Source organism: Phyllostomus discolor, chromosome 8, assembly GCF_004126475.2.
Source record: "Phyllostomus discolor isolate MPI-MPIP mPhyDis1 chromosome 8, mPhyDis1.pri.v3, whole genome shotgun sequence".
Taxonomy (NCBI): Eukaryota; Metazoa; Chordata; class Mammalia; order Chiroptera; family Phyllostomidae; genus Phyllostomus; species Phyllostomus discolor.
The window spans coordinates 87,225,822-87,244,312 of NC_040910.2; the positions used below are offsets into that span (position 1 = coordinate 87,225,822).

Sequence of the window (18,491 nt, forward strand, 5' to 3'; positions counted from 1 at the left end):
GGAAGCGGGGGTGTTCTCGCTTGGTCTCACTAGGACTGAAGGAACAAGGTGAAGGTGGCCTCTAACCAGGCAGGCAAAAGTCACTGTTGTGTGGCTGGCGAGGCTGGGTTTCCCAGCCAACTCGCTGTTTTCCAGACACTAGTGGCAACTGTATTCTTTAGATGAACACTGTTTGCAAAGCGGGCCAGTGTGTGTGTACCAGTGCCGTGCAACCTCGGGCAAATGCCTCCAGGGCTCTGTGCCTCAGCAGTTCTTGCCTATAAAATGGGGGCGTCGGCTGCCTGGGTCTGATGATGGGGTTAAAACTAAGTCGAGAACAGAGCAAAACTATAAAAATTATAATAAAAAGGACAGTGATAATGCATGATTTTTATTATATTATTACGGTTCTGTCACTCCAACAGCCAGCTGTTTCACGTGGTAAAATACTTAGAAGTAACCTTCTCAATCATTCATTCACCTCTAGGGCTTTCAGCCATTTTTCCTCTAATATTTATAATCCAGAAACAGAAGCACCAAGACCTTTCTTCACCTGCTTAGACTCACTCAGTTCTAACTGCTGGTCTGCACTACCAGGTTCTTAAGCAACACTCAAATATACCAGTACTGTGCCGTATTAAATATGACGTTTCCATACTGAATGAAGTGACGGGTCCTAATGCGCTGTAAGATCCTAACGGTCAAAGATTACACTATGGTTTGTCCCATTTTGGCACTCAGGGTTTTCATTTTAGTGATTACCATCAGTTTCCACATATCATTATGCGTGGATTCTTCACAAAACAACCCGGAAAAAAAAATATTGCTTGCAGGGATATTGCAGTCAGCCACAAATAAAAAAACAGGAAGAACTAATGGGTACTGTGGGCTTGCCATAGGCACTTTGATCTGAACTTTACAGGCATCATAAATGAAACCGTTCCATTCCGAGAGCACCACCATTGTCCCCCTCCCTTTCACAGATTGGGAAGTTGACACTCTACGAAGTTTACTTACTCCTGCCCATCTCAGAAGGCTGCAAAGCTGATCAGTGTCCCCTGGCTGTACAGGGCTGGCCCTGACAGAGCACTTGACACCAGCATACCTGCCCCCCACCTAGCCCACACGGGACCTTGGTAACAGCACAGAAAGGCGTTTAACACAGTAGACATGACCCCCAAATCCTGAGGAAGATCAGGCAGCGAGCTAGGTGAGGTTTCTGTCGAAATTCAGATGGCCCACTCCTCCCTGTGGCGACCCCTCCATGGGTGCACTCGTAGAACGGGGTCTCTGGAGTTTCACATCAAAACAAGATCCGAACTGCAAAAAGAGAGCAGCCCGTGCCAAGTCGGCAGGGGAATGCGGAGAATACGGCCTTTACCTCCGAGCAAGTCCCAAATGGACAGTGGGGACATGGGGTGGACCCTAGAAAATAGTCTGCGTCCCCGCCGGCTCCGAAACGCCCGGGATCGGGCACACCGCTTTGTCCAAAGGACCGTTGGTAACTGAGGTTTCCCGTATATTATCTTCGGAATTCACAGTGCTCTTGGGATCAAGCACTTCAGGATGAGGGGCACGTACTCCCTAAACGACCCGGTCCCTCTGTTACAAGAAGCTCCCCGTGGGCTAGGCGGCCACACACCTGTGTGGACTTCGGCTTCCGCCGGGGGAGGACGGTACGCGTGCGCCCCCGGCAGGAGATGCTGACTCAGCCCCGCTGCTCACATCCTTTCGCTCAACACGGATGCGGCAACTGCAGAAAGGGGGGGGAGGGGGGCAGAGAAGCTGGACACCCTTAGCAGCCCGGCCGCCAGCTCCCCTGGGGCCACTGCGACACTTCTTCCCGCCCTCCCGAAACGGGAACTGTAAGGGTGCACGAGTTAACGAAACTGGGGGAAGTGGGCCCCAGAGGAGGAACTTGGGGACCGCGGCGCCGCGCGCGCGCAGCTCGCACTCAAACTGGAAAGAACCTGTTCTGTCCGCGGAGCCGCTACAGCCGCATGCACCGCGAGGGACTATCCCCAGGGCCCTTCATCCCACACCCCCAAATTCTCAGGATGCGGGTGGGATTGAGGGCGCAGGACTGCGAAAAGGAAGACGGCCAGGGGACCCTGAGCGGTTCCGGCCGGGAGTGCTCGCCGAAAGGGTGCAGACGCCCCCAGACAAGTCCGCTTTCCCCACTTGCAGTGCGGCAGAGCGCCGGGGTCTGGTCGGGCCAGGCGCGCAAAGCCGCGTCGGGTTCCGGCGACGCGCCCACGACCCCGGAGGCGTTGGCGGGAGCGGCCCGGAGCGGGACGGCGACGCTGTTACCTTCCGTGACCCCCGGCTTGGCTCAGAACGGGCGCGCTCCCGGTGCGGACCGGGTACACGTGGGCCAGCGCGCGCGCTCCTGGCAGGCCCCCTCCTCCGCGGCGCTCGCGGCGCTCGCAGCACATGGTCGGCGGCGGCGCGCCCCCGAGGCCGGCGGAGACCGGCTGCAGCCGGTATAGGATCAGAGAGAGGCAGCGACACGGGGCTGGGAGACGGGCAGCAGCACGCACTACCCGGGTGCAGGCGGGTGGGGGGCGGGGGGAGGGTGCGGCCGGGGTGCCCCAGGCACGGGAATAGGTGGGGGGCCTGGGCGGGGCGCTGCGGGCGGGCGCCGGTGACACCCTCCTGAACCAACTTGCGATAGGCTCGGGCCCACGCCCTAAGGAGTTAAACCTTTCTCATGTTACCCAGCGGCTTATAAGGAGGGGAGGCCGAGCCTACGCCTTATTGGGAGCCTTTTGGGGTTTATTCTCTGCCCTTCTAACTTGGTGAGTTGGTTTTATTATTTTACATGTTTCAAACTTTGATTATGGGGTGTGGGTTTTTATTTTAATGTGTTAGGAGCTTTTTTGCCTGGTGGGTTGTGGGAGGCGGAGGAGAGCACTTAACATCTTAACATTTTGGAGAGGTTATTCTGGAAAATATTCTCTGACAGTTGGGAATACTCGGGGCCACTGGGATGAAGCGCTCTCGTCAGTGTGGGCAACTGAGAGTTGAATGATCTTGGCCCTGATACAGTTGGGTCCGGAAAATACCTAAAAGCAGGCTTGGCCTTTGAGTGTACCTAGCCCGGGATTAGGTGCTCCAGACCCTGGGGCTAGTCGGGGACGCCAGGCTCGGCGCCTGCACGGATTTTCCGCATGGAGTTGCCTGCGCGTCCCAAGTGCCAAGTGTCAGAGGTACCTTCCCTAGGCTCGCGCGCGCACGCAGGTCGGCCACTGAGGCTGTGCGAGGGAAAGTGGGGCTCCCATGTATCTCCCACCCAGAGCTCGCAACCAGGGCGTCAGAGTGACCCCCCTGGGGCAAAACAGGCATTTCCCTGCGGAGCACAGGTCCTACACCTTCATGGTCAGAGCTGTCAGCGGCTGAAGCCTGGTCCGCTCAACTTCCAAGGTTCTCTGAGCTGCCAACTACAGGAAAGCGCCCCTGAAGCTGAGCAGTTCTTGTAGCGAGGGAGGATGGTTTTACAGAGGAAATGGGTTGTTTCCTTCTCGGTTTTTTCTCTTTTTAAAAAAAAAGCCCCAAACTAACTAACTAAACCTCCACCAACGCCAAGTTTGTGAGGTAACATAAAAAATGTCACCAAACACAGGAGTGTTAGAAAAAGCTCCCCAAAGCCAAGGGGGGGGGGGGGGTGGCAATTGCAGTTTACCAATCTGGAAGCTAGTTTTATTTGCACTGCTAGACGCTCCGTGCCAGCTCTTTCTCGAAAGAGATGGTTTCTACCCTGGAGAAGGACATTTCTCAGCAGTCTTACTGGTTTGCAAATTTTAATAAAAAAGTGATTTGTTTGCAAAAAATTCGAAGTGCTTATGCTGAAATCTCTAAGTGACACATCTCCCCATGTTCCAAGCACGATTAAAAGCCATTTTGGGGGGTCAACAATACATTCTGCCTGGTGGATACAGAAGTATCTCTTCTCATAATGAAGGGAAGGGGGTCAAGGTAGGGAGTTACAGTGTGTAAGGGAACAATGCAGCCAAGTGGGAAAGCTCCGTCTGTCTTAATGAGCACCACTAGCCCTGAGCTTCCCTTCTGTGGTTTCCAAAGGAGAACTTTCCTCAGTGGAACTCCTGAGGAAGACACTTAAATTAGGGGCTCAGATTTCAACATCATGATCTTGTAAAATGGGTGAATTGGTTGTATCCAGTGATTCCAAGCTGTTGAGGCAGCTGTACAGGTTAAGTTTTTTGGGGGGGAGGGGGTGCGTTAAATAGAGAATTCAAATGAACTTCACCTAAATGGGGAATGATTTTGACAAACGGGGCCAGAAACAACTTGTAGAAAGCTTACCAGGCTACTATGCCTTTAAGAAGAATGGATATTGGCAATGCATCCACTGCCTAGGCTTTGCTTATATCAGCAGCTACCAGCGTTTCTGTCCAAAGCTTGCATTTCGAACTATACTCTGAACTGACCCTGGACTCACACTTCGATGGTCTATAATAACCCAATATTTTATAATCTTCACACCCCCCGGGTCAAACCTTTTCTCAACACAGTGAAATTCCCAAGCTCAGCAGCTCAGCAAGCTTTGGCAGAATACGCATTTATTTAAAGGTTAAGACAACCGAATGCTCATAGGATGTACTCCAAACTGCCGAATGTTTTTTGTTGTCCTTCCTTTGGAAGAGCATTAGGGTGAAGACCAGACGGCAGCTAGGAACCCACATTCAGAACCATAGAGTGTTCAAGAAACTGTCAGCCTGCCCTCTCTAGCCCCGGCTTCACAGATGGTAGAATTTAGGGACCAAGTGATTTCCCCAAGATTGTAAACAACTTTACAAATAATGCCGATGGGCTTCAGAAAGACAAACCCACGTGAGGACTTTATGTCAGAGGACCCAACATGGGTTGAAAAAAATTAAAGGGTAGCTTAGAGCAAGCCAGGGTCGAAGCCTATCAGAATTAGAGCTGCTCAGGGCAGAAAGAGATATGAGGTCATCGGAATCTAGTCCATCTGCATTGTTTACCTATTGAGGACACTGACCATCCAGGAGCAAAGTGATTCGCCCAAAACCAGAGTCACTCATTGGCCTCACCAGTTAGATCCCCACATAGTAAACTGATACCCCTTTTCATCAGATAAGTTTACGTGACCCTAAAACCAAAATGGACAGATACTTCCTTATTCTGGACTCTATAGAAGCTTCTAGTAACCAAGTTCAAAATTCAGACCTTAGTGTCTTGCTTTATAGAATAGAGTCTGACAGTTTAAGCCAGGTGGCTCGCTTAGTGAATAGAAGAAAGGAAAGGAGACCAGTCCAGAAAAGCATTTATTCTGCAACCAGGGACTTCCTCACTTGAGGACTCTCTTCTAAGCACAGAGCAGTGCATTGCTCAGGAGTACCCCAAGACTCATAATTTGCTTAGTAAACTTAGCAAGCACCCACCAGGTGCCACGTGTGCTGCCAGGCAGTTGGTCTGGAAAGAGCTGCTGCTCACCCTGTAAGTGCCCGCCCTGTGTGGTCAGACACACAAAGTATGGAAATTAGTGTCCAGAGTGTTTTGGAAACCAGGTGATCTTCTTATAGTTCTATACTGTGGTCTTATCTTCAGAGCCAAATTTAGTAGGACAGAGGATGCTTTCAGATGATAAAGTCATAAGCTTTAAAATAGGACTGGGTTCGGCAGGGGGGTTCATCTTTGCTTTATGGTATTCTCTGTAATAACAAGATTTCTGTCCTCCAAAAACCTAAGAATGCCAGTGAAAGTTACAGTTGGGTCTAGTTTCAGGAGCGTAACACACATGCAAAGCAAAATTTTAAAAACCAAAACAAGCTGAATGTGCTGCAGGGACTCAGAAAGGAAACCAGCAGAGCAGTCCAAAGGCTGCTGTCTTCTAACGAGCTGATTGGGTCGCACCAAGGTCCAGCTGCCTTTCACCCGCTTTCCCAAGCACCGTGTAGCATGTGCACCTTCTTCCTAGCTCCCTGGTCTCCTTGGGCTGCCAGCTTTGGCCTGAGGAATCAGGTGAGCTATAAAATCAGTGCCAAATACTGAATACTCAGAAACATCAACTGGTAAAGCTGGGTGGAGCCTTAAAGATTCCCCAGAAAACCTGTGACTAATGAGGAGCTCAGGCCCAGACAGGTGCAGTGACTTTCACAAGGTCACACAGTTAACTGGAGAATCGGGTCACGGACCTCTCTCTACATACGGAAGCCAAGAGAGCTTTTATTTTTGAAGGAAAAAAAATCATTTTCTCATGATCTCTCTATAAAAGATCCCCCTCCCTGGGGGCTGATACAGCAGGGCCCAGGAGGCAGGAGATTCAATTCTGGAACATTTTGGTCAAGTCCCTTCACCTTTCTGGGGCTCAGTTTTCCCTTTTTTTTTTTTTTTTTCAAAATGAGCCACATTGTCCAAAGAGATGGACAAGATGAGGTCCAAATTTCCTTCCAGCTCCAACATTCTGTAATTCCAACTCCATTCTGGGGCTACAAGTGAATCCTAATCCCACGGATTGTGCACATGAGGACCACTGTCGGGACAGGCAGAGAAAGAGGGATGGGCACCCCTCCCCAGAACGGCACTGGCGGCCTGACGCTGAGCCTTCTGATGGTGGGCAGGTACACACAGGCTCCTACAGAGAGCACGGTCCGGTCCTACTCGTGGAGACGCATGCCAACACAAAGACTCTGTCTTCATCCTGCAGTGATTTTAGGCCAAAGAGAGAGATTCGGTTTGTCTCTTTGGGACCTCATCAGTTTTATCCCAATATTTTTTTTAAACCAAAATGTTTATATTCAGGTTAGTCTTGAGCCCTCTGTTAAGACTTTAAGATCTTATGTGCACCCTTCTAGGTTAGCATGATCATGGCAACATGGCCTTGGAGAGCTCTGCTCGTCTGAGTGTGTTGAACCCTGGAAGGATGTGAAGGAACGGTCTTAAATATGCATTTCAGTCTTCACATTTCTTATCATTACCATCAACAAACATTGAAGTCCAAGGAGGCAGAGACCACCTCTGTCTCTTCACTATAGTATTCCCGAGGCCTAGCTTTGGGCCTGGCACTAAGAGGTACTTTTGGGGGGGGGGGGGAGTTATATGCAAAGTACTTGGGGTTGGTGTAGGACAGGGCATATAGAGAGGCATAGACCCAGATTTTGTTTTCTGTGAGCTTAAAATTTAATTGACCAAAGAAGAGAGACTCATTAAAGTAAATAATACCCAATTATTAAATGGTACCTGTCACATGAAGAAAAACCCCTTAGATGGAGTCATTCAGGGGAAGCATTATGGAAGGTGGATTTTGATGGCACTGGGCCTTAAAGGGGCCAGGTATCCAGGGGCCCCCAGCCTAGGGAAAGGGCCTGGCCACAGGCAAGGTGGTTAGAGCCTGCAGGGCAAGGAGGAGTCCATTTGGGCCAAGGCAGGTGAGTCAAGTCTTAGCACAGGAAGAAATAGGCTTCAAAGATAAGTTGGGGTTCAATTTGAAGGACACTGAAACTCAGACAAATCAGTGGATTTTACTGTTCTGAAAGAGGAAAGCCATTGCAAAACTCTGAGCAAAAGAAACGTTGCAACAATGCAGCGTTTCAGATGACTCATCTCAGGGGACATGAGGAACCAGTGCAGAGAACAGTAAAGGAGTGGTGGGCTTCACCGGCCTGGGAGGGGATGGAAGTGGAGACGTAAGGGCCGAGGACCTGGGTTGTAGGCTGTCCACCCACTTCCCTCCTTTCCTCCTCACCCTCTCTTTAGGGACGGGGTGGAGGGGGGCTCTTCTAAATCTTCGGTCTAGTACTGTTGTCACTCCTGCTCCTGCGGCCTCATCCTGGGAATGAATTTTGAAAGTCTGATGAGGAAGTGGTGCTGTGAAAAGCTCACCTGCTGAAGGGCTCAGCTCGGGTCTTACACCAGTTGCTTTCCAGGATGGGAACCAGCGATGACAACTGCTCTGTAGCTGCTCAGCTAACATCTTGAGCTGTGCAGCTGCCCTTCCCACCTTCCCATTTGCTGTCAGGAATGACACATCAATACGTGTGGAAATGCAAAGGCCTTTGCTGCAAAGAACTTAAGCTCCTTAAAGCATCTTATACCCAAATTTATGCAACCAAATACTTGTCAGTAACAGGTTAAAAGTGAGCGTTTAATCCTTTCAGAGTAGTAGGCTACTGTGGAAATGGTGCTATCAATAGGGTGAACCATATTAACTTGGGTCAGATTTGCTGCTTTTTAAGATTTATAAATTCAGAGTATCAGATCCCGATACCAGAAATTGGCAAGTCTACTGGGTAGATGAGGTTGTGTCCTGTTATTTTTCAGTTACTCTCCATTTATCAATAAAACCTGCCTTAGCCCTTAACAAAACTTAATGGCTACAGAAAGGATACAGACACACCCTAAACACTCACATGTATACAACTGTATAGTTGTAGAGAATTCTTAAACTCAAGGTGGGTTGCAATTAAGACCTTAAGACCTTAAGACCATGGATTCATTATTATAGATACTAATTTTTAGTTGGGCTAAAACCATACATCGCTGTTTTGAAGTAGATGTAATTGCAGAGTCTTTGAAAGCCAGTGTTCATGTGCTAGAGCCCAATGCAGAAGACTTAAAGGACCTCCCCTTCCAGGGTTAAATACAATGTTACCTCTTATTTAGTGGTGTTAAGGTGCAAGTCAGCTTGTTGGGACATTTGTTGCAGTTTGAATGGAAAGCCTAGTGAGGTCAGGGGTAACTTAAGGTTAAGTTAACTGGCTAACTGGGCCCCACGAGTTGGCAGTGCCTTATTTGGTCACTATATTCTAGAGCAGTACTTGCAGCGTGCATGGAAATTCAATTGCTAATGCACCAACGAGTGATCAATTTGGGTAACTTCCTCATGCCAAACTCCCAGAAGACAATTTGGATTCATAGTCTCATTCCATATAGCTCATAGTTCATGGCAGTCCAGCCGCATGGGACCCTGATCATAATCATAAAGCTGCTGCCTGGGGAATGGGATCAGAGAGGTAGCTGGATAATCTGAGTGGTCAGAGGCATCAAGCACAGAGACAAAGGGCGTCTCGGGCACTTAGTCCTATGGAAGGTGGTGGGTGTGCCGCCAATGTCTGCCTCCTAGCCTGCCCTTTTCTAGGTTTCATTTCTGACAGCCTTCCTTTGGGTCACTTCAATATTCCTTTACCTGACTTGTCTTCAAGTTCAAGGCCATCATGGATGCTTGGTCTGCTGGCCATTCTCTGTCCTTCAAACTGCATCTAAATACCTTCCCTGATGCCTTAGGTTTGTTTGTTTTTCCCATTTAATTGTCACAGCTTGGAAGTCTTACTTCCAGAGTCTGTGGAGGCTCCATTATATGCTTTATTCCCCAAAGACTTTATATTAACTACACGTGATATAAATATTCATCAAACTAAGAAATGCGGTAAGTTCTTGTATCACGTTGGCTAAAGAATGTTAGAATCAGCAACCTTCATGCTCTTCTTGGTCTGATTTTTTTAAACTTTTTATTTCAGATTAAGAATGACTGAGAAGAAATCACAGCTTTGTTCCAGAGCCAATGTTTATACGCAAGTGCCTGACGGAGGATGGGGCTGGGCAGTCGCTGTGTCTTTTTTCTTCATCGAAGTCTTTACCTATGGTGTCATCAAGTCATTCGGTGTCTTCTTCAACGACTTAATGGACAGTTTTGAGGAATCTAATAGCAGGATCTCATGGATAATATCAATATGTGTGTTTACTTTAACATTTACAGGTCAGTATATCTTTCAGCTTAAACCCTATTCATTTTAATTTGCCTAGCTACATAATGGTACGGATTGTGTTTGTGATGCCTCTATGACCTCTTGGCACTTTCCAGTCTCAAGTAATAGGATGTTCAAGGAGTTGAGGAGCTGAAGGGGAAAAAAAAGCTTTATTTGCCAGCCCTGGCTACCTTCAATTTAACACACATTAGACACCTACTGTATGCAGACTCTTAGGATGCTGTACATTACTTTGAAGACAGCAGTAACCCCCAGTTCTGGGGGATTGTAACTGTTTTTAAAGAAGCAACATCAAAAGTACTTGGCCTGCTAGGCCCCGGTTTCACAAAAACATGCTTATGTTGGAAACATGAAAATGTGGCTACGTGAAGAAGAAAGATAGGAGCTTTGTAGAGTACCTCCATCAGCCACTTAGAATTATCTGTCCCACCACTCTTCTCCATTTGATGTGCAGAACTGGGAATTCACCGTGCTTTCATATCATTTTCATAAAAATCAAGAGAAACTATGCTAGAATTTGACCCTAAATGGAACTTTTTAAAAAGGAATCCAAAGCATCCTAAGTATAGGAAATAGAATTATTTCCTATATTTATTTCCTAAGTATAGGAAATAAAATCATTTGAGCAATCATAGGAAAGCCCATTTTTATTACTGAATAACAAATATAATGCATATCTAATTTTATAGATGCTCATGGTAACTCAAGATCTTTCATTTACAAATATAGAGATGAGCCCTGGCTGGTGTGGCTCAGAGGATTGAGTGCAGGCCTGTGAACCGAAGGGTCGCTGGTTCAATTCCCACTCAGGGCACATGCCTGGATTGGGGGCCAGGTCCCCAGTGTGGGGTGCACGAGAGGCAACCATACACCGATGTTTCTCTCCCTCTCTTCCTTCCCATTTCTCTAAAAGTACATACATACATACATAAAAATATTAAGATGAGTTTTATACCATTACCCTGGCTTTCTCTTTAAGGAGCCCAAAGAATACATTGTCCAGTTTAACCAAACAATAAAATGTAGCTGACCACTGAAAATGTAGGGGTTAAGGACCCCAACCCCCAAACAGTCAGCAATCAATGTATAACTTTTGACTCCCCCCAAACATAACAGGCATCCCTTGGTATTCGTGGGGGATTGGTTCCAGGCCACCCACAAACAACCAAATCCATGGAGGCTCAAGTCCCTTATATAAAATGGCATAGATCAATGCACACAGTCAGCCCTCCACATCTGTGGACTACCAAACGCAGACTGAAAATATTGTTATTGATCCATAGTTACTTGAATCTGCAGGTGCAAAACCTGAGAATAAGGAGGACCGACTGCATGTTTATTTTTAAAAATTTGAGCATAAGTGGACCCGCACAGTTCAAACCCACAGTGTTCGAGGACCACCTGTAATTCCTGAACTGACTTAAGTAACCATTGCATCACATGTATTATATCGGGTGCGTCATCTCTCCATCTTCAAGACTTTCCATAAGAGAGAATCTTGTTCAAGCGAATGCTTATGTGTTATATATTAAGCATTGTCTCTCCATGTTCAAGACTTCAGAGAAGAAGCTGTATTAAAGCTCACACACCTCTGGAAGTTCAAAGGTGACGACGCTGTGCTCTTTTAATGCAGCGCCGCTCTCCACTGTCCTGAGCAACCGGTTTGGACACCGCCTGGTGGTGATGGCGGGAGGAGTGCTCGTTAGCACGGGGATGGTGGTGGCCTCCTTTTCCCGCGAGGTCTACCACATGTACGTCGCGATTGGCATCATCACCGGTAAGTGTTCCTCTCTGCTCCGAAGTTTTCCAGAGACTTAGTTGGAAGGACAGGGAGGGGGCGGGGGGGACTCCACCCCAAAGTGGTATTTCTTTCTCTCTTTCCCTCTTTTCTTTAAAATTAAGTGTCCCAAAATCAACGGTTTTGAACAGGGCTGTGTAGACTCCAGGAGATATAAGAATCTGTTCTCGATGCCCAAGAATTTTTGCCTGATTTTTAATATTTGCCAATGAGAAAGAAAACTTCCTTAGTAATAGTTTACCACCAAAAGACATCATTTTCACAAAGTAAGATTTTAATTTCTTTGTCCGGTATTTCCCAAAACAGACTCTGAGGATCCTAAGCTATAGCAGAAGAGAACAGTGTACTGGGCTTATTCTCAAGGGTCTGAGGAAACTTTTGCACCTTAGAAGGAGTCGATACTTGCTGACAGAGAGATACACAGATAGATATAGATAGGGCATGTACGTATGGATGCAGGTTGTATGCATACATACGAACACATCTTTTCAGCCAGTGTGTGGTTCTCACTGTTCTTTTTGACTTTCACAGGTTTGGGATACTGCTTTAGCTTTCTCCCCACTGTCACCATTCTATCACAGTACTTTGACAAGAGACGCTCCGTGGTCACTGCAGTCGCTTCCACCGGAGAATGTTTTGCTATGTTTGCTTTTGCACCGGGTAGGTGGATCGCAATAGTCTGTGTGTTCGTGTGAGACAGGGGAAGCCGCCCGGCTAGTCTTGCTGCGCTGACTTGCCCTCCGTCAGCCGCTGGATAACTGAGCCTGTGTGCAGAGCGAACGGGGGTCTCCTTCTCTTCTCCAGCACACTTTGAGGATCTAGCCTCCCTCACCCACATGCTGGGGATTCAAACATTTTAATCCTAGTCCAAGTTTACACAGATAGGAAGAATCACAGCACATACGCAGTAATAAAGCTTGAAACATCCATTAACAATTTGGAATTTGCACAGTTACTCCTCTCCTTTGTTAAAACAGCCATTTTCAATGTGCATTTAAATTGTGCTCATAAAGTTGGCTTTATTATCTCTGTGTGTGTGTGTGTGTGTGTGATCTCACCATGAAATGTTTATCCCTGGTTTAATCTCAATCTTAAGGTTAACTTGTGAACTGCACTAACACAGACAGGTATCTGGAGACCCAGACGCATGTCTCACTGCCACTTCTGATGAATGTGTCAGTGGGTTGCCCTTTGTTTAAAGGAGATCCATGGAGAAGCATTTCGGGGTGGCAGTCATGGCGTCTGAAGCTTTTCGGGTAGTTTGGGAAAATGAAGATATGAGTACATAAAAATGTACAGGGAGAGAAAATGTTAATTGTTGAATTCAGGTAAAGTACAGGCAGGCATTTGGTATCATTCTTTTCACTTTTCTGCTGGTTTCCAATTTTTTGAAATCAAATGGAGGGGGGAATCAGTAGCCTGAGTGCTCAAAAAGTAGAAATCGCATTTTGGTGAGCTTTGTTCCCTAGCATCAGGCATATCCCTGGCTCCTGACAGGACTCAAGAAATATCAGAGAAAAAAAAATTAGACCCATTATTGCCAAATGTGTATAAAGCACCCGAAATACCCAAGCCTAAAATATTTTACAGTTCTAGCTAATCCATATGAATGGGGGGACAACAGATGTGAGCAAGACACAGGCTACAACACTAAGTGGAGCCCCCAGGAATGTAGGGCTTATATTCTGGGTCACCAAGGTACCATCTCTCTCGTACCTGACTGTCAGCACTCAAGGAATTAGGATGTGGTAAAATGAAGTTCTAATGAACATCATTTCACCTTCTGGGGTGATTCTAAAGGTCCTTTAAGATTGTACGGGGCCTGGATTTTCCAACTGTCACTGGACCTCTAGGCTTCCTTTGGTCTTCCCCCTCCCAGCCTCACACTTGGGTGCCAGCCCACCCTCCAGGCTGCCTCTGGTCAGCAGCTGAGGACCCAGCCAGCTGGCAGGAAGGAGGAGGACTCAGGTGCTTAAGGACATTACACAAAGTAGAAACCGGACAACTGTATCATTTCATTCTAAGATAATCACTGAGGTTTTAGATTCTTAGTTTAATTTGTAGTTAATACGTTACTACTAAGGACTGAATGACTGGATGTATAATGCTCTAGCTCAGAGGTTGGACATTTTGTTTTGAAAAAACCAGAGAGTAAATATTTTAGGCATCGTGTCCTAAAAGTCTCGTGCAGAACTACTCAATAGTGCGGTCACATCGCCAGAGCAGCTGGAGATGAGTGTGGCCGTGTTCCAGTCCAGCTTTATTATCAAAAAGAGGCAGAGGATTGGATTTGACCTGCAAGCCCCTGTTTGCTGAACTTTAATGTAGGTCAAAAACTTACTTCACTTCTTTTGCCTCTACCTGGCAAAATGCACCCCCAAAACTCTTTTGAAGGCCTGAGCTAACAATTTTTGTTTTATATATAGTCATTATGGGCATTCTCTCCATATTGATTCCTAAAAGCACCAAAACCTAGAATAAAGGATAAATAGTACAGGTTGACTGCATGCACACTGCTGAGTAAATTGTTTAAAAAAATTAATTCTAAACCTAAGTCCATATTTCTACTCGATATTTTCTCCTGGGTTTTGAGCTACTGTCTGATCTTACCTTTTTATTTCGGCTTCCCTCCTGCCTCCCCAAGCATTCACGGCCCTAAAGGAGAACATCGGCTGGAGATACAGTCTCCTCCTCGTGGGCCTGCTGCAGTTGAACATTGTCATCTGCGGGGCACTGCTGAGACCAATTATAATCAGAGGACCGGGGTCACCGAAAATAACTGGACACGAAAATCCGAAAGAAGTACAGTACATGCTTGAAAATGAGAAAACGCGCACCTCAATAGATTCCATTGACTCAGGAGTAGAACTAACTACCTCACCTAAAAATGTGCCTAGTCACGCTAACGTGGAACTGGAGCCGAAGGCCGACGTTCAGCAGCAGGTCCTGGAGAAGACCAGCCCCAAGCACGGCGACGATAAAGCCCCCTTATTGGACTTCTCAGTCTTGAAAGAGAAAAGTTTCATTTGCTACGCATTATTCGGTCTCTTTGCAACATTGGGATTCTTTGCCCCTTCCTTATACATCATTCCCTTGGGCATTAGCCTGGACATCGAAGAGGACCGCGCTGCTTTTCTATTGTCCACAATGGCGATTGCTGAAGTTTTTGGAAGGATTGGAGCTGGTATGGTCCTCAACAGAGAGCCCATTCGTAAGATCTATATTGAGCTCATCTGCGTCATCTTATTGACTGTCTCTCTGTTTGCCTTTACTTTTGCTACTGAATTCTGGGGTTTAATGTCCTGTAGCATATTTTTTGGTGTTATGATTGGAACAGTAGCAGGTACCCACATTCCACTGCTTGCGGAAGACGATGTTGCAGGAATTGAGAAGATGTCTTCTGCCGCTGGAGTCTATGTCTTCCTTCAGAGCATAGCAGCGCTGGCTGGACCGCCCCTCGCAGGTAATTTAAGTGCACACAATCCAAATCCTTGTCTGCTATACTCTCCCCGCTTTTTTAAAAAATTCAGAGCTAGGCAGGTCTGGACTTGAATCATATTAGTTCAAGATGACACTGTTTAGGGCAAAGAATATTTTTAAGAAAGACTGGAGAGAGCTTCATAGGTTATAAATGTATAAAGTAGGCACTGTAATATAGATGATACAATCTATAATGTTTAGTATTCCCTTACTGTGGTAGCTCCCTGTTCAAGTCTAATTTAAAAATACACTGATTTTAATACTTTTGTAGAATTGTAGAACTGGCAGAATTAGAGATGATCTGAGCAACTCGCTTGATTTAAATGTGTGGAAATTGAAGATCAGAGATTGTGAGCCAGTAGTCGAATGATAAATCAGTGGCCAAGTCACTCCGCAGCCCGGGCTGCCCCGGCCACTCGTGCCATCCTGCCTTACAGATGCTAGCGGAGGACCATGGGTTGTGACTCTGGTGTCCTCTGCTGAGAATTCCAGAACCTGGGGACTCGGAAGTCACCTTCCCTTCTTAGGTGTTAGGGGACTGAGCACAGAGCAGCACTCTGCATTCACTCAGCTGATGACTACAGAGTATTTCCTCGTAGGAAGGGCACGGCTGCGTTTCACATCGTAGACCTGAAACAGGTCCTTGAAGTTACTAGGACTAGAAATCTTACCCCATGTTAAAAGACACCTGAAATGAGCCCAAGCGAAAATAACTGAGCTCTCCCCTGTCAGAAGGGTATTGCCTCTTCAAAGAAGCACGTTCAGGTTCTCTACTAGGACAGATTAGCCCATGCAGACATTTCAGCAACACAGTTTTCTCAGCTGCTAATAAATAGGTTGCATGTTTGTCTGATTTAGTTCTCCCCCCCGCCAGTCTAGAAAAGATTCCTACCTTCAACGCTTTTTTCCTTTAGAGAAACAAGATGAAACAAAGAAAGCAGAGAAGCCCCTGAATTTGAGGGGAGCCTGGGTGAGAAGGGTTTCTGTCCGTGCTGCTAACATGCGAATGTCCCCTCCCAGGTCTCTTGGTGGACCACAGTAAGATATACAGCAGAGCCTTCTACTCCTGTGCCGCCGGCATGTCCGTGGCCGCGGTGTGCCTCGCGCTCGTGAGACCGTGTAAAAAGGGGCTGTGCCAGCGCCCTCAGGCAGGTGAAGCAAAGGCAGAGAGTTACCGTGGGAGAGCTTTACAAGACATACCTGAAGACTTTCTCGAGATGGACCTTGGGAAGAATGAGCATAAAGTTCCCGTGAAAATGGAGCCAGTATGATAGGCTTTCGTGTAACAGCAGCCACCCTGTTGGCTGGTTGGCGGGGGTGGGGCGGGGAGCGGTGCGCTGGGGACACAGTGGTGTCGAGGAGCTAGCCGCTCCGCCCACTTTCAAAACGACATTTTGAAGGGAATGTATACACGAACACCACTACCAACATCCTTTTCTTTGTTTTTACGTTTTTTTCTTTTTGCTTGTTCTCTAAGCCAAAACAAAACAACCAAACATGCTTCCATACGTAAGTCTGGCTGTATTCCGTAGCAATACAGAGACACATAGAAGTACCGTGGTTCACATTCCAGCTGTAAAACAGTGACGTAAATTGGCAAAGCGGTTTTAGGAGCTGTCGCATGTGACAAACTGCTGTCTAGCCCAGGTCACTGAAATGAAATTGGCCACTCAAAAAAAATCTTAAATCAGTTTTAACATTTCTCATTTTCAGAAATATAACAGATTGTTTAAAACCCTTTGAAAATTACTTGAGGTTTACATTGAAAACTTACAGCTTCTTAATATCCAAATACTTAATGGAAATGAAGTACACTTTAAGACCAAACATTTGGCCAATAAATGCAAATTTATATATATAAATTTATATGTATTATATATATTATATATATAAACTTGAAACTCATGAATGTGAAGATTCCCACTTCTTTTTTTATGGCCAGTCATTACCAGAAGTATTTCACACAGAATATACAGAATAGCATTCAAAAATGCATTTCCTGTTGCTTTTAATTATTCAGAAGTATGCGATTGTAGTGTCTTTAATTTAAACCACTATTTATTATTAAGTTATTCTAGGATGAATAAAGTAATCAAAATAAATATAATCTGGGACATAAGCAGCATTTTTACCTCCCTTCTGCAGTCTTTTAAATGCCTCAAAGAATACTACTCTTGTAAGTTACTCCATAAAGACCAAGTTGGAATGATTCTTCAGTCTGATTAAAGGCAACATGTGCTATTTATAGGGGGGAAATAATGCAGAGCAAATTGCCTTAGCATTTTAAAATAATGTTTTATCACCTATGAATACTTGAGGATCTTCTTTGATCAGAATTATATTTCATTGAATTGTTGAAGCATTTCTGATCTAAAAAAGAAAACATCTAACTGCTGGAGCATTTCTGTATTTTACATGGGGCAGCAGGGACATTTATTTTACTCTCGTGAGTTACAAGCTGCAATTTACATCTTATATAAACCTTGGCTGCTCTGAGTTGCCAGAGTTTTCAGGTTAACTGGTCATTTTGTTTTTGTTTTTTGCAGTTACACTACATGTATAGTATTTCTCATTTTAGCCATTTTTTGTAGAGGGCAAATGTGAGGATAACAGGTGGGTTCCTTACTCCTACATACTGAATCTCACTACAGGTAACAGTCAATGCTTGCTGCTCCATCCTTATACATCTTTACTGTTAATTTATGACAACTCAGGGGGAAACAATATAACAAGCCTAGTTTGGTTACAGGTACACAAAGCTTGAATATTTCTCTGCACTGAAATGAAAGTGGCATAGTTCATCACCACCTGCTATATTTTGTACAGCGTTTTATCAGCCATAGAAATAGGACAATCTGTAAATACTTGGGGAGGATGGGACAGCAGGAGATGATCAAGTGTCCATCAAATAAAGACACACCTAAAACAAGGTGGATGTAGCAGATCTCTGTCACTGCTGGAGGAGGACTCTGAGCTTGTGGCAGTGTTGCAGACTTACATGACTTCAGCACTTTATAACAATTTTTACTATGAATGTTAAATACAGTTTAATATTTATAACTGATTTCTGAGCTATGTGCTCTATGTCCATTCTGTTAACTGCATGAAAAAAAATGTATGCCAATTTCAGTTTGTCAATCATCAAGGTTTTAAATGTTTGGAAGAAAATTAAAACAGGATTGCTGATTTGTTCTATACTGCGGACATTCTGGTACTTCTAGATTTGCAATAAATGTATGGCTTTTTTATTTAAAGAGACTGATTCATTTTTTATTGACTCATCAGCATTCATTGTTTGATCCAATTAAAGTTATAAAAACAGCTACTTCCCTGAAAAATCTTTTAACTCTACTACAGACACATAAACATTTCCAAGAAATATCTGTTGATTTATTTCTTGGGTGAAAAATACACGAATGAAATAATACCATGGTAGCCACGGAGTAATAGCTCAGCCTCTCGACTGTATCAAGTGGAAATAGTTAAGA

The 18,491-nt window shown here is 45.6% G+C and overlaps 2 protein-coding genes across 5 annotated transcripts in view; one reads left to right on the plus strand and one right to left on the minus strand.

Moving 5' to 3' along the window:
* ARSG (arylsulfatase G) overlaps nt 1-18,491 on the minus strand; it is a 100,803-nt gene that overhangs the window by 75,929 nt on the left and 6,383 nt on the right. The window contains exon 1 of one of the 3 annotated variants that reach the window (XM_036033451.1): nt 2,290-2,474. The exons of 1 other annotated variant lie outside the window; for it this stretch is intronic. The gene's annotated coding sequence lies outside the window, so the exon portion shown is untranslated. Of the gene's footprint in view, nt 1-1,360; nt 2,025-2,289; nt 2,475-18,491 lie in introns of those variants that run through there. One more of the 3 variants, XM_036033452.1, reaches the window with a different exon arrangement.
* On the plus strand, nt 2,444-18,257 carry SLC16A6 (solute carrier family 16 member 6). 2 transcript variants are annotated; one of them, XM_036033454.1, is made up of 7 exons: nt 2,444-2,462; nt 2,701-2,777; nt 9,477-9,715; nt 11,359-11,502; nt 12,055-12,183; nt 14,168-14,986; nt 16,024-18,257. In XM_036033454.1, the coding sequence occupies exons 3-7, from the start codon at nt 9,484-9,486 to the stop codon at nt 16,272-16,274; spliced, it is 1,575 nt and encodes a 524-aa protein (XP_035889347.1). In that variant the 5' UTR covers nt 2,444-2,462; nt 2,701-2,777; nt 9,477-9,483; the 3' UTR covers nt 16,275-18,257. The 2 variants fall into 2 exon arrangements, with proteins under 2 accessions (XP_035889347.1, XP_028377588.1); XM_028521787.2 differs by lacking the exon at nt 2,444-2,462 and having other exon boundaries at nt 2,463-2,777.